General features: G+C 45.6%; 1 protein-coding gene across 1 annotated transcript in view; it reads right to left on the minus strand.

Annotated features, from left to right (window-relative positions):
- Positions 1-13,653, minus strand: part of STAB1 (stabilin 1) — a 357,595-nt gene that overhangs the window by 257,094 nt on the left and 86,848 nt on the right. Inside the window, exons 13-15 of the mRNA XM_040361004.1 lie at positions 8,284-8,418; positions 7,125-7,187; positions 5,298-5,411 (exon numbers count right to left, since the gene is read on the minus strand). Coding sequence (XP_040216938.1) covers positions 5,298-5,411; positions 7,125-7,187; positions 8,284-8,418 — 312 coding nt within the window. The remainder of the gene's footprint in view (positions 1-5,297; positions 5,412-7,124; positions 7,188-8,283; positions 8,419-13,653) is intronic.

Genomic DNA, 13,653 nt, shown 5'->3' on the forward strand with positions numbered 1-13,653 from the left:
CCCCCCACCCGATTGAGTGGGGGCGCCCCTTCATAACGCTGACTTTGGAGCAGGTTTAACTGGCTTGCGGACCCATGGTCGCTTGCCACCCGTGGCCTGCCCTTGCGACTTATTACCAAAGTTTGACCGTGCGGGAGGCCGTCGATACTGCCTGGGGGCCGAGGGCCCTGGGGCTGGGGATTGCTGCCGCTTAAACGCTGGACCCCTAAATCTCCTTTTGACTGGTAAAAGAGTACTCTTGCCACTAGATATCGTCTGTATGTACTTATCCAGATCTTCCCCAAAGAGCCTTCCACCGTGGAAGGGAAAACCCGCTAACAGCTTTTTACACGGAGTCTCTGCCGACCAATTCTTTAGCCACAGGAGCCTTCGCATATGCACCAAGAAATAGCGACAGACGGGAAGCTTGTTGGATGGAGTCCTTTATGGCATCCACCGCGAAACATAGAGCCCTGGGAAGGTCGGCCAGATCCTGTGCCTGCTGAGCCGGGAGCTCTTTTAGCATCTGCTTAGTCTGGTCTTTTAACGCCTGACAAACGCCAATTGCAGCCACGGCCGGTTGCACCACTGCCCCTGCAGTAGAAAAGGATGCCTTCAAAAGGGTTTCCAACCGCTTATCAACCGGATCCTTGAACATCTGTATGTTTTCTACTGGGCAAGTTAAAGATTTGTTTACGCAGGAGACCGCTGCATCCACAGCGGGAAGCACCCATTTCTTTGAAAATTTTTCCTCCATAGGGTACAAAACAGAAAACCTTTTAGGAGGAACAAAAATTTTATCGGGCCGGGCCCAATCTTGAAAGATCAGGTCTTCCAACAACGGGTGAACCGGAAACACTGCGTTACTTAATGGTGCTTTTAAGGAGCCCAAAGAAGACACGGCAGGAATCTGAGGCCCTGGCGAGGGCAGTTTAAAAGCCGAGCGGACCATGTCCGTTAAAGACTGTACCCACAGATTCTCAGCTTGAGAGACCGAAAAGGGTTCCTCAATAGTGGACTCCTCAATGTCTGAACCTTCTAGGCCCTGCTCCGTTTGGTCCTCCTGGGATTCTAAATCCTCTGGGGAGAGAATCTCAGCATCAGAGGACACCAACTTAGGGGACGGAGATCTAGTCCGCTTTTTGGCTGCCAGAGAATTTGTAAGAAAAGTAGTCAGCCTCTGTTCTAACCCCTGCAGGGAGACAGATAACATATCCTGCGTGACAAACACTGGGTCGGGCAGAATGGGGCCAGCCACAGCACCCGCCACACCTAATGGCTCCTCAAAGGCGGCATCTTCTAGCTTTTTAGGATAGGACAGAACCTGATTAAGATCCTCCGAGCTAGAGGGGGAACCCTTCTGTTTCTTTGCGTTTTTAGCACCTTTAGTTCCCGAACCTTTAGGGCCCATGATACAATACCGAGGGACTCCGCTACTAACAACTGACTGCTGTAGCAAGGAGAACAAAAAAAAAAAAATATAGGTAGCTTAAGGTAGGAAACCTTATAAGCAAATGGGAAGGTAGTGCAGACCTTACCCTGAAAGAAAAACTTTTTTTTTTTTTTTTTTCGTTTTGTCTTGTTTTTTTTTTTTTTTTTTTTTTTTTGCACTTTAAAGGGACTGTGTCAATGCCAGACTGCTGTCAAAAGACCTTTGGCTTAATAGAGAAAATCAGGGGAACATCTCCTATCTTCTCCCTTTAGTCAGTGAGGAGCTTAGCTCCAGACCTAAACAGGTCTCTTTTACCGCCACTAGGTGTCACCCTGCTCCGCTCTGTGTCCCGCTCTGAGTTCCTCCAGTCAGCAGACGAATCCTACACTGACCGGAGGACAGAGCTGCTCAAGATAACAGCGAGGGGGGAACGCCCCTCTCTCCCCGCCGACGTCACGACGCTCCCCGCCCCCTCCGCGCGCATCTACATCATGCGCGCGCGCGTCCCAGAGGGAAGCATGAGGAGAGGAACAGCACGCCGGCGGCGTCCGAGGACCAGAGCTGTAGGGGAAAACGCACCTAAATACAGGTAAGTCCCTGGCCTTAAGCCGAGAGATAACGGGGGGGGTGGGCTTGCCATACTTGTCCGAGAACCAGGCAAAAAGCATGTACCCCCCAACAACCATGCGGGACAGCCACCAGCAACACAGTCCGTGGGGGTGGGGGAGTATGCTAGTAATGGGAGGTGACCATCCTGTCTAGCAGACATAGTGGTAAAGTTTGCCAATGCAGAGCATCCCAGGCTAACCCAACTAGACTTCCCCCTGAGAGACCTGCCGACGAACCAAGTTCCGCAGGCCCCCCTCTTACCTGCTCCACGCTGCAGGGTATTGCAAAAGCAAGAGGCCCAATCTTCCCCCATCTCCGTGGGTTCTGTACTAGACCTTCAGGGACCCGGGTCCTGCTGGAACACCACTGCCCTGGACCTATACAGCATCCTGGCAACAGTACCTTTTGGACTTTAGAAAGCTCAAAGTTCTGGGCCCAGGATCCAGCCCCTTAAAAGGAGGCATTATAGGCGAAACCCCACGACTTGGGGCCCGGGTACTGTCCACTTTGGCTCTGAGGCACTTTGGACAGATCCGGTATAGTCTGCCTAGTCTCAAGGACCTGGAGGCAAACTTCTTGTGACCAACACCTAAGACACTGGCGAAAAAACTGAGGGACTCCTCCTATGGGAGGGGGTTATATAGGGAGGGGACTTCCTGTTTGAGATTGCCAGTGTCCATCACCTGAAGGTGCTCCATATAACCCACATAGTAATGAATATGCCGCTCTGTGTCCCGTGATGTACGGAAAAGAAATCAGGGGTCTTAACAGACCTCTGACATCGCCCCTTTAAGACAGAGAAAGGGACTAGGGAAACAGATTCCCCAGTCCCTTTCTCAGCTGCACTGGAAATGAATGGACAGGAAACAGAGGCTCCTATCCATTCATAAACTGAAGCATCGTAAACACAGTTTACGATGCTCAGTTATATGAATGGACAGAGTCAGTGATCACTGACTCTGTTAATTCTAAAAAGGTAGGAGCCGGGTTTAGCGGCTCCTACCTCCGCTCTCCCCCCTGACAGATTGAGGGGGGAGAGCGGCACGGAGCGGGGGGAGAGAAGCCGCTCACGGAGCGGGGGGGAGAGAAGCCGCTCACGGAGCGGGGGGGAGAGAAGCCGCTCACGGAGCGGGGGGGGGGGAAGAGAAGCAGAGAAGCCGCTCACGGAGCGGGGGGGGGAAGAGAAGCCGCTCACGGAGCGGGGGAGAATAGAAGCCGCTCACGGAGCGGGGGGGGAAGAGAAGCCGCTCACGGAGCGGGGGAGAATAGAAGCCGCTCACGGAGCGGGGGGAAGATAAGACGAGCATGGGGGAAAGATGGCTGCCCAGGTATCGGGTGAGGCATCAGAGCATTTCCCCCGAGTACAAGTACTCGGGGAAATGCTCGGTATCGGTACCGATACTAGTATCGGTATCGGGACATCCCTAGGTATAACACAAGTGGTGTGCTGCATGCCATGATCAAATTTATTCTGTTAAGGCTAAAAACAGTGAGCCCAGGAGGTGTTCATATTCAAATAGTCATAAAGTGCCAGTGCAGTCAGTTTCCAATTAATGGAAGGCCATTAAAAAATCCTAGGATATATATTGATTATTTTTATGGTCAAGCAGAAGTCTCTACAGCAGTCAAGCTGCACTGTAAGAATAGAGTACAGTAAAACCTTGGTTTGAGAGTAACTTTGTTTGAGAGTGTTTTGCAAGACAAGAATTTTTTTTAAATACATTTTGACTTGATATAGAAGCAGCGTCACGTCCCAACTGAGTATAAAATAGAAGAGAGGCACCTCTAAGTGTAGCAATATGTTTACATTTAATGAAAGTACAACATTTAGCAACTCACATGGTTGATGATTTAAACAGGCACATCTAAGTATGCAGGCATCCGGGGTAAAGCTGTCCACATAGACCATCCCCCACAACGCCATTGATATTGTCCCATCCACGAGCGTTTCAAGCCTCGCTTTCAGATCGCTCTACTGCAGGGTAGTCTGCCCGGTCACGATTGCAGACCGACAGCGGTGAGAGCCGGCAGTGCGGAGGATGGTCTATGTGGATCGCTTTACCCCGGATGCCTGCATACTTAGATGTGCCTCTTTTAAACATCAACCATGCGAGTTGCTAAATGTTGTACCTTCATTAAATGTAACCATATTGCTACACTTAGAGGCGCATATCTTATCTTTTAAACTCTGTAGCTCTTGCTGGATTTTGCTTCTAATCCTCTTGTGGAGGCTTCCATTTGTGGATGGATATTTTATGGTTACACAACCTGGTCACATTGCTATAATCTTTTTATATGGACTATAAACGGAAGGACTTATGAATAAATGGTTGTGGAACAAATCATTTGAGTTTCCATTACTTCTTATGGGAAAATTTGCTTTGATATACAAGTGCTTTGGATTACAAGCATGCTTCCGGAACGAATTATGCTCGCAAGCCAAGGTTTTACTGTATAATTTTATACTTATTCTAGGAACACTATATTCCTCCCACACTACAAAGGTTAAATGCTTGTTTTTTGTCTCAGCTTTACCCAACTTATCCCTTGCTCTCCCAGTAGCCGGTGATCACCTATTTTTGTCAGACCTGGGCAGGGCTTTTCTGTCCTCACTTAGAATGCAGTAGAATGCAGGTCCTGCATTGTACGTGATAAAGTCAAAGTTTCCCTATAATTTGCACTATTTATAAAAAGTATGTATACATCTAAACTAGATGTGCCCAACCAGTGTGCAGAGCCTTCTGATGTGGCCTGTAACCTCCTTCTCTGGGACAATGGGTTGGCAAGCCAAGATCGCAGTTTGCCAACCCGCCATCCCAGAGAATCAGTGTTGTGTATGAAGATGGCGGTAAAGGAAGCAAGCGGCTGCGCAGCAGAGCTACATAAGCTGATGCTTCCTGTATAGCGCCGGCTCTTGTCACAAGTGGAGTGATACCAAATGCACTGTTTTAACCTGCAGGTTTGGTGTGCTTTCAGACAGTGCACCACACCTGCAGGATATAATAGAAGTCTATGGCAAAGTGCAGCTAACCCGCTGGAAAGCCACAGGTGCACTGCTCTGCACTCACGGTGCGGGTAAACCACAGATGAAAAGTTTAAATTTAACCTCACTTTCATTCCCAGTGACATGATCAATCAGGACATTTAAAGAGAGCAAAATTCCTTATGGTCAGCAAAAAAACCTTATGCTTCTATTCCCTCACTACTCCATCCAAGTCTTCTTCTAAATGTGTTATATAGCACTAAACATAAATACATTTTAGAAATGAAATCCTACCCGAGTCAAAAGATATATCAATCTTCCATCTCTTAAAGAATCCACAGCCTTATTACTTGGGACAAACACAGTGAAGGAGCCATGTCCATTTAATATTGGTGGAAGATCACAGTTCTGCAAACAGAAAGATGTGTTTTGTATATGCAGCCAAGTTTTACAATATTGAAACAGAAAATATAGGATAAAGTAGATGGTAATAACCTAGACCAGTTATTCACAGGATTACAGAGAGAAAAAAAATAAATACCCGTGCTGTTCCTTAAGAGCCCTGTGCCATGAACAGTGGCTCAAGCACGCATGCGCGGAAGTGGCGTTATCGCGACTCGTCCAATCATGCATTGCATACTAACACACTATAACTTTGCCTAGCAGGTTTTTTTTCATTTTTATTTATTTAAAAGGCGGCGGTTTACTACTGCTTTAAGAGCCCTTTCACACTGGAAACGCCTATAGCGGAGCGTTAAAATAGCGGTAAAACACGTTTTTACCGCGTTTTTACTCCTGCTCATCCCCTCCCCCCTCAAGAGGCTTTCTCCACACCAGGAAGAAAGCCTTGCATTACTGTGTGTAGTTACAGACAGAAGAACAGGAAGTGAGGATTTCTCAGAAGAAATAAGGACATTTAAATACAAAATCGAAGGATGAGGTAAGTGAAGGACGACTGCACTAAGGTAAAGGAAGCTATTTAGGGGGGGGGGGGGAATTACCTTTACAACCCCTTAAAAGGAACCTATTTAGAAAATTAAAAATGAACCTTTACAACCCCTTTAACTAAACTCATCTGTAACTTTTATAAACTTTTATAAAAGGAAGTGTCTGATGCTCCAGGTTGTGCCTGACTTATTTATCTCTCATTACTACGTGTTCTTGTCATCTGTTCCTTATATATTACAAAAATCACACTCCCCATAGGTTTAGTTTGAATTAACCAGGTATGTGTCAGGTTTCCTTTAACTATGGCCCATGGTCGGAACTCAATCAGGTTCAGGCCTATTCCTAGACACCTAATGGATGGTATGGTAAACCAAAACCTCCTACTACAAGTATTGTACTCAGTATTTTACACGTAGACCAGTCTTGAAAAAGAAAATACTGTCATTTATACAGAAAAAAATAGGAGACGTGATTATTGGTGATGTTAGCAGGGAACCTGGAGAACAACATCTCCAGTGTTCTCTACTTGCTAAAACTGTTCACCAGCTCAGATCCTCCTCACTAATCAGGCAGACATTGGTAGGTGTAAATGGAGAGAGTGTAAGCTTACTGTTTCCTTACAATGGCTAGGGGATGGGGGAATGGGGCGCCCAGAACAGGACACGCATGTCACTGGATCGGTTTAAAGTAAAAAAAAAAGAAGAATAAACCCAGTTCTAAAGAAGTGCTGAAAAAAAAACACACAAGAGCAAAACTATAGAGAATACCATGGATACCACTTACCAATAATTTTTAAATTCACATTAATGAATGATAAACTTGCATATGGTACTATCCATTATGCATTCTTCAAATATATTTGCTGGCTTCAGTTATCAGTCATTAATAGCTTCCCATGATAACCACAGAACCTCTCCATCCCCTCCCAAGCTTTAATTGCTGAAGTATTAAACTGATTGATAATTCAGCAATCAATTATTTGACCTGAAATATATCTCGATACAGGTTATACACAGCAGTGTATGGCAGCAGTAGATTGCATAGAACTTTGGGAACTTTCTGGCTGTGGCACAGTGGTTTTAGTTCCAAAACAACATTAGCAGTTTACTAACCAATTTCATCTGTCGCATGGGATCACTCTTTAAGAACAATATGATTTTTTTCATTTCTTACCTCCAACAAAGTTTCAAATCGGCTGAATCTGTCATCTGTGGCAAGTATGTCACCAATGGTCATCTTGAAAATAGTTAAAGAAGTGTTACAGATATGTTACATATAGCATGATAGCTTACATTTGTAATGATTACAGGTACCTCGCACAGCCTGTAGCTTAAAGAAATGATAGGAGTAGCTACACTTAAGAAGAGAAGCACAGTGAACAATTGAGACGGTATCTCACTGCCGGCGTCCTGCAGAATTATCTCCTGAAAAATCCCTTGATTTGCAGGCGCCACTGATCAGTATATGGCTAGCTTAAAGTGTTACTAAACACAGTAAAATTAAAATAGTTCCTCCACCCCCATACAGTGCCTACAGCTTATAAATCTTCTTTTTACATTAAAATACTGCCACTATATACCTTTTTGGATGATCTGTATACCACAGTTACATGAACAAACAGCAGAGTTTCTCCAGTGCCGAGAGTTCAGGTAGGAGATTTCCAATACAGCCTGTATACACGCCCACATGTGTGATGCCAAGATCATGTGACCTGGCTAGCTCTGAGAACAAGTAAATGTTCTCACAAGCATAAAAAGACACAACTGAGCATGTACAGGTTGGCTACTCTGCCTGTGTTAGCTGATCCTCCCCAGATAGACAGTGCAGGAGAGGTAGGATCTATGCATAAAGGATAAAACAGCCTTTTTACACAATGCAGAAGATTAACCCCTTAAGTCCCACATAGATTTTGCTGTTGTGAGTTTAGTAACACTTTAAGTCGACAGTCATAGAACAATGCCCTGCTCATCCATTTTGTGAAGGAGTGACATGTACAAACAAGTGACTATTTTAATGCCCCGCTGTGTTCTGCGTAGCTATCCTGATGCTAGGGTGTTCTGAATTGTAAGTGTAACATCGACCTTACTGTAACCAACGCTACATTCAGCATTAGGTAAAACAGTCTTATACCTGACCCCTGCACAATACATTTCAAACATTTCAAACTTGGTTTTAGTTTTATACAAACAGCAAAGACACAGAATTATCTGTGGAAAAACTGACATTTGTGGACAGGGCTAAATAGAAATGATAAAAGGTGTAACAGGCATATAGGCTGCAGTTACACATTGATATTAGTACAAAAATTGAATAATACAATAATGGAAGATACCTTTTGTTTTTCAAAAACTTCTGTGTCGTCATATGTAATGAATTTGTTGATAATATGAATAATGCCATTGGCTGCTGGTAGGTCTGATCTTGTAATTCTGTAAGTTTCACTAGGCTTGGAGGATGTAGTGAACTCCTGTGGGTCAAGAATAGCAAATCATGTATTATACACTAATAAGAGATATACAGTATATGCAATGGCACTATTTAAAGACACTATCATCAGAACATTGATTTCAACAATGTTAATTACCTGTAAAAGTCTCAATTGTGTATATATTTCAAAGCCCTAAGGCTGCTTCTGGACACCACCATCTTGGATGTGATGTTAGCAGCCCCAGCAGACTCTGAGCTGTAATTCTAGTGACACTCTATAGTATTCCCCTTTATGTCCCTCCCCCTACATAAATGGTCATGTAGGAAGGAGAGGGGAGGGCGGGGGAGTTGGGCCAGCACAGAGTAACTAGGCACTCCCAGAGGAGGACATAGGTGTGAAATACAAGAAAGAAAGGGGATGTGCTAGGAAATTGACTCTCCTGGAGTAGTTACATTTTCTAGCAAGTTCAAAGGCACTTTGAAAGTGAATAAAAAATAAGAGGCAGCCATCCCTGCCGGTAGAAGACAGTGATTATTGGTAGCAGCTATAGAAGCCGCTAGCCATAATCGCAGAAGAATCCGGCAGGCTGGTTGAACCCAAGTTGATCATTCAGCCTGCCTATTAACAGTTCGAATACCAGCTGAGATTTGAACCGTGTATGGCTGGCCTAAGATTATATCATGGCAGATTCTATGAATTTCTGAACAGTGGGGTTTACTTACTAAAGCTGAAGAGTGCAAAATCATACTCACTTCTGCATAGAAACCTTCTAGCTAGACATGGGCCGAACACCCCCATGTTGGGAGTTCTGCTGCAAAATGTTCTAACCCAAATGGCAAACCCCATTGAAGTCTATGGGAGCCGAACAGGAAAAATCAAATTTGCCCATTTTGAAGACCTATATTCAAGTAATTGGCCATAAAAGAGGTATAAGGGTCTGGGTACTGCCCTGGGGGACATCTACCAATGCAAACTTTTTTAATTATGCTTACAGTGCAACAGTAAAAGTTAGTGCCTGGTGTACCCCTTAATGTCCCTGTATAGTGGCGTATCTGTAGCATGCATAAAACCTTCTGCAGCAAGAAAAAAAAATGAGTCAACTCCCATTTAAAATGACCTGCAGTTACAATTGCCGGCAGCCAAAACTCGCTTTTTAAACAAAAAAATGGCGTGGGGCCCCCTCAGTCCATACTAGGCCCTTTGGGGCCCCCTCCAAAACCCATACCAGACCCCTATCTGGGCATGTAGCCTAGCAGGTTTAGGAAAGAGGGGGCGAGCGAGTGCCCCCCTCTTCCTGAACCATACCAGGCCACATGCCCTCAACATGGGGAGGGTGGGAGCTTTGGAGCGGGGGGTGCAGAACCTCCCGCCCCAAAGCACCCACCCTCCCCATGTTGTTCAACATGCCCCAGTTGAAATCTTAGTCTAAACGTATCGGGCCAGCATTACTGCACCCCACATTGCCTTTTAATTTCTTTACTGTGATCACTTTTTATTTTTGTTGTCATTTCCTGTATGGCAATTTAAATAAACCTTCAAGTGGTTTGTTTGACCTGCACCATTGGGAGCATTTTTTTTTCTTTTGTTCCTTTTCCTCCATTCATTTGGAGCCTACATGCATCCACATTGAACTTCGTCTACCAGTGGAAGGAGTACCATCTTCGTGTTCCAGTGTATCGCACAACCCTTCACAGGATTGTTTTCGAGTCCTTTAGAAAGTCACGGAGACCCTCCTGCATTGATCCAGGTCTTTTGAGACCCCAAGCCTTTTTGACCCACTGTTATTTAACAGATGAGTCCATCAGTTGCGATAAGGGTACCTTATTTGTTCATTACATGAAGGATTTGAGTATATCAACAGTCAACTTGTAATCTCTATATCCTGTGCTAGCTTATGGGAAGGATCACTTTATGATTGGTTCACTACTATGGACGTTCACATTATTCATTGAAGCCTTTTGGCTTCCTTAATATGTAATTGGTTTTTCTTCATTTTGTGATTACCGTCATTCACATTGTGGTATCATTTTACATTGTTTAAGCGCTGCACTATTTATTTTCCATTTCTGTATACTGTGTTTTGTTTGAGTGCTGGCAGCTTTTCATTATAATTTGGGTCTTAGCGCAGTTTTTTCACATTTTCGACTATATAGGGGCATATCTGTTCTGCAGTGGTTACTTGGCTGCTTTCAAACTGATCCGCAGGTACAGAGCAGTGCACCTGTGGGTTACCTGCACTGAGCCATAGACTTCTGTTATTACCTGCGAGTTTGGTGAGCTTTCTGAAAAGTGCACCAAACCTGCAGAATATAATATAATTATAAAATATAAGTCTATTGCAAAGTGCAGGAAAGCCAAATGTACACTGCTTTGCACCCGCGGTGTGGGTAAACTGCAGCGCATCTGTGTGAAAGCAGCCTTGGGCCCCTTTCACATGGTCAGTCTGACCCAATCAGACCCTCCATTCACCTCTAAGAAGTAGCAGAGGTAAACTGACTTGTGTCCTACCTCCAATCCAATCCAATCCGCAAAAAAAAAAAAAAAAAAAAAAAAAAAAAAAAGGAGTATAGTGGGCTGTGTCCGTATCCACACTACGTATACAGAGCAGACACGGACCTGCCATCTGCCCGCTCCGCTCATTGTGGCCCGCGACCGGTTACCAAGTTGCTTAAGTAGCCCTCGCTCTTCAAAAGGTTAGGCACCCCTGTTTTACAGGGTAGAAAAAAAGAGATTTTTAATACAGCTTACCTGTAAAATCTTTTTCTTGGAGTACATCACGGGACACAGAGCGGCATTCATTACTATATGGGTTATATGGAGTACCTTCAGGTGTAGACACTGGCAATCTTCAAACAGGAAATGCCCCTCCCTATATAACCCCCTCCCATAGGAGGAGTACCTCAGTTTTGTAGCAAGCAGTATGCCTCCCAAAATGGTCCTCAAAAAGAGGGGTGGGAGCTCTGTGTCCCGTGATGTACTCCAAGAAAAAGATTTTACAGGTAAGCTGTATTAAAAATCTCTTTTTCTTTATCGTTACATCACGGGACACAGAGCGGCATTCATTACTATATGGGATGTCCCAAAGCAATGCTTACAATGAGGGGAGGGAGAACATCTCCAAGACAAAAGGATTTAATTTAGAGATATACTCAAATCATAATAAATCCAACTTATTTGAGAAAAATAATCTTAAATTTTAAATTTAACTCAAAAAAAGAGGAGCCCCCGGGATCCGAGGGTCTCAAACTGCAGCTTGCAGCACTGCCTGCCCGAAGGCAGTATCAGTATTCCTTCTTACGTCCAACTTGTAGAATTTTGTGAATGTGTGGACAGAAGACCAGGTTGCCGCCTTGCAAACTTGAGCCATAGAGATCTGGTGGTGTGCTGCCCAGGAGGCGCCCATGGCTCTAGTAGAATGAGCCTTTAATGATACTGGAGGAGGCAACCCTTTCAAGCCGTAGGCCTGAGTGATTAATTGCTTGATCCACCTAGAAATGGTGGACTTTGCAGCTGCCTGCCCCTTCTTGGGCCCATCCGGTAGAATAAACAGCACATCTGTTTTTCGGATCTTCTCTGTAGCTTTAAGATAGGCCTTCATGGCCCTGACAATATCCAAGGTATGCAGCAACCCTTCCTTTCTGGAAGTAGGTTTAGGGAAGAAGGATGGTAATACCAAATCCTGGTTCAAATGAAAACTGGATATGACCTTCGGTAGGAAGGAAGGATGAGGGCGGAGAACGACCTTGTCCTTATGAAATATAAGATATGGTTCCTTACAGGATAAGGCTGCCAGTTCCGAAACTCTTCTTGCGGAAACTATGGCAACCAAAAATACCAACTTCCTTGTCAGTAGAACCAAAGGAACTTCAGCCAACGGCTCAAACGGTTGTTTCTGTAAACTTGACAGGACAAGATTTAAATCCCACGGACATAGCGGGGATTTAACTGGAGGTTTAATACGTAAGACCCCTTGAAGGAAGGTCTTAACCAGCGAGTGGGTGGCCAGCGGCCGCTGAAACCACACTGACAGAGCAGAAATCTGTCCTTTGATTGTGCTTAATGCCAATCCTTTATCCACTCCTAGCTGGAGAAAACTTAAAACTCTATCAATGGTGAATTTGCGAGGAAGCCATAGCTTGGACTCACACCAGCCTACATAGGCCTTCCAGACCCTGTGATAAATCACCCTAGAGACCGGTTTCCTGGCTCTGATTAGGGTAGAGATTACCTTCTGAGACAGACCTCTACCCCTGAGAATCAAGGATTCAGCTTCCAGGCCGTCAAATTTAGATGCCGTAAGGCAGGGTGGAGGATCGGACCTTGCGATAGCAGGTCTGGCCTTAGAGGCAGAGTCCAAGGGTTTCCCACTACCATCCTTAGGATTAGTGAGTACCATGCCCTTCTGGGCCATGCTGGAGCTACCAGGATGACTGGTATGCGCTCCACCCTGATCCTGCGCAGCAGGCGGGGTAGTAACTGGAGCGGGGGAAACGCATAAAGAAGTTTGAACTGATGCCAAGGGCAAACCAGAGCATCGGTTCCGCAGGCCATCAGATGCCTTGACCGGGACATGAACCTGTCTAGCTTCTTGTTGAGTCTCGATGCCATGATATCCACGTCCGGCACTCCCCATCTTTGGCAGAGTGCTTGAAAGACCTGTGGATGCAGAGACCATTCCCCCGGCCATAGAGTCTGGCGGCTTAAGAAGTCCGCCTGAAAGTTGTCCACTCCGGGAATGTATATTGCCGATATGCAGGGCACATGAGCCTCTGCCCATAGGAGAATCAAGCTCACTTCTCTCTGAGCGGCCTGACTCCTGGTTCCCCCTTGGTGATTTATGTATGCCACTGCCGTGGCATTGTCTGATTGAATTCTCACCGGGAACCCCTGCAATTTCGACGTCCAAGCCCTGAGGGCTAGTCGAACAGCTCTGAGCTCCAAGATGTTGATGGGTAACAGCTTCTCTGGCTTTGCCCAAATACCTTGGCGAGTGGAACCCTCCACAATTGCTCCCCAGCCCGTCAGGCTGGCGTCTGTGGTCACTATCTTCCAAGCCACTGGGCTGAAAGACCTTCCCTTCAGTAGGTTCTGAGGGTCTAACCACCAACACAGACTTTGCCGGATTCTTGATGAGAGTGGCAACGGGATATCCAAGGCCTGTGGCCTTCTGCTCCATGCTGACAGGATGGCTGCCTGCAGGATGCGAGTGTGGCTCTGGGCGTATGGCACCGCCTCGAAGGTAGCCACCATCTTGCCTAGTAGTCTCATACATAG

The sequence above is a fragment of the Rana temporaria genome, chromosome 7, assembly GCF_905171775.1.
Source record: "Rana temporaria chromosome 7, aRanTem1.1, whole genome shotgun sequence".
In the NCBI taxonomy this organism is placed as follows: domain Eukaryota; kingdom Metazoa; phylum Chordata; class Amphibia; order Anura; family Ranidae; genus Rana; species Rana temporaria.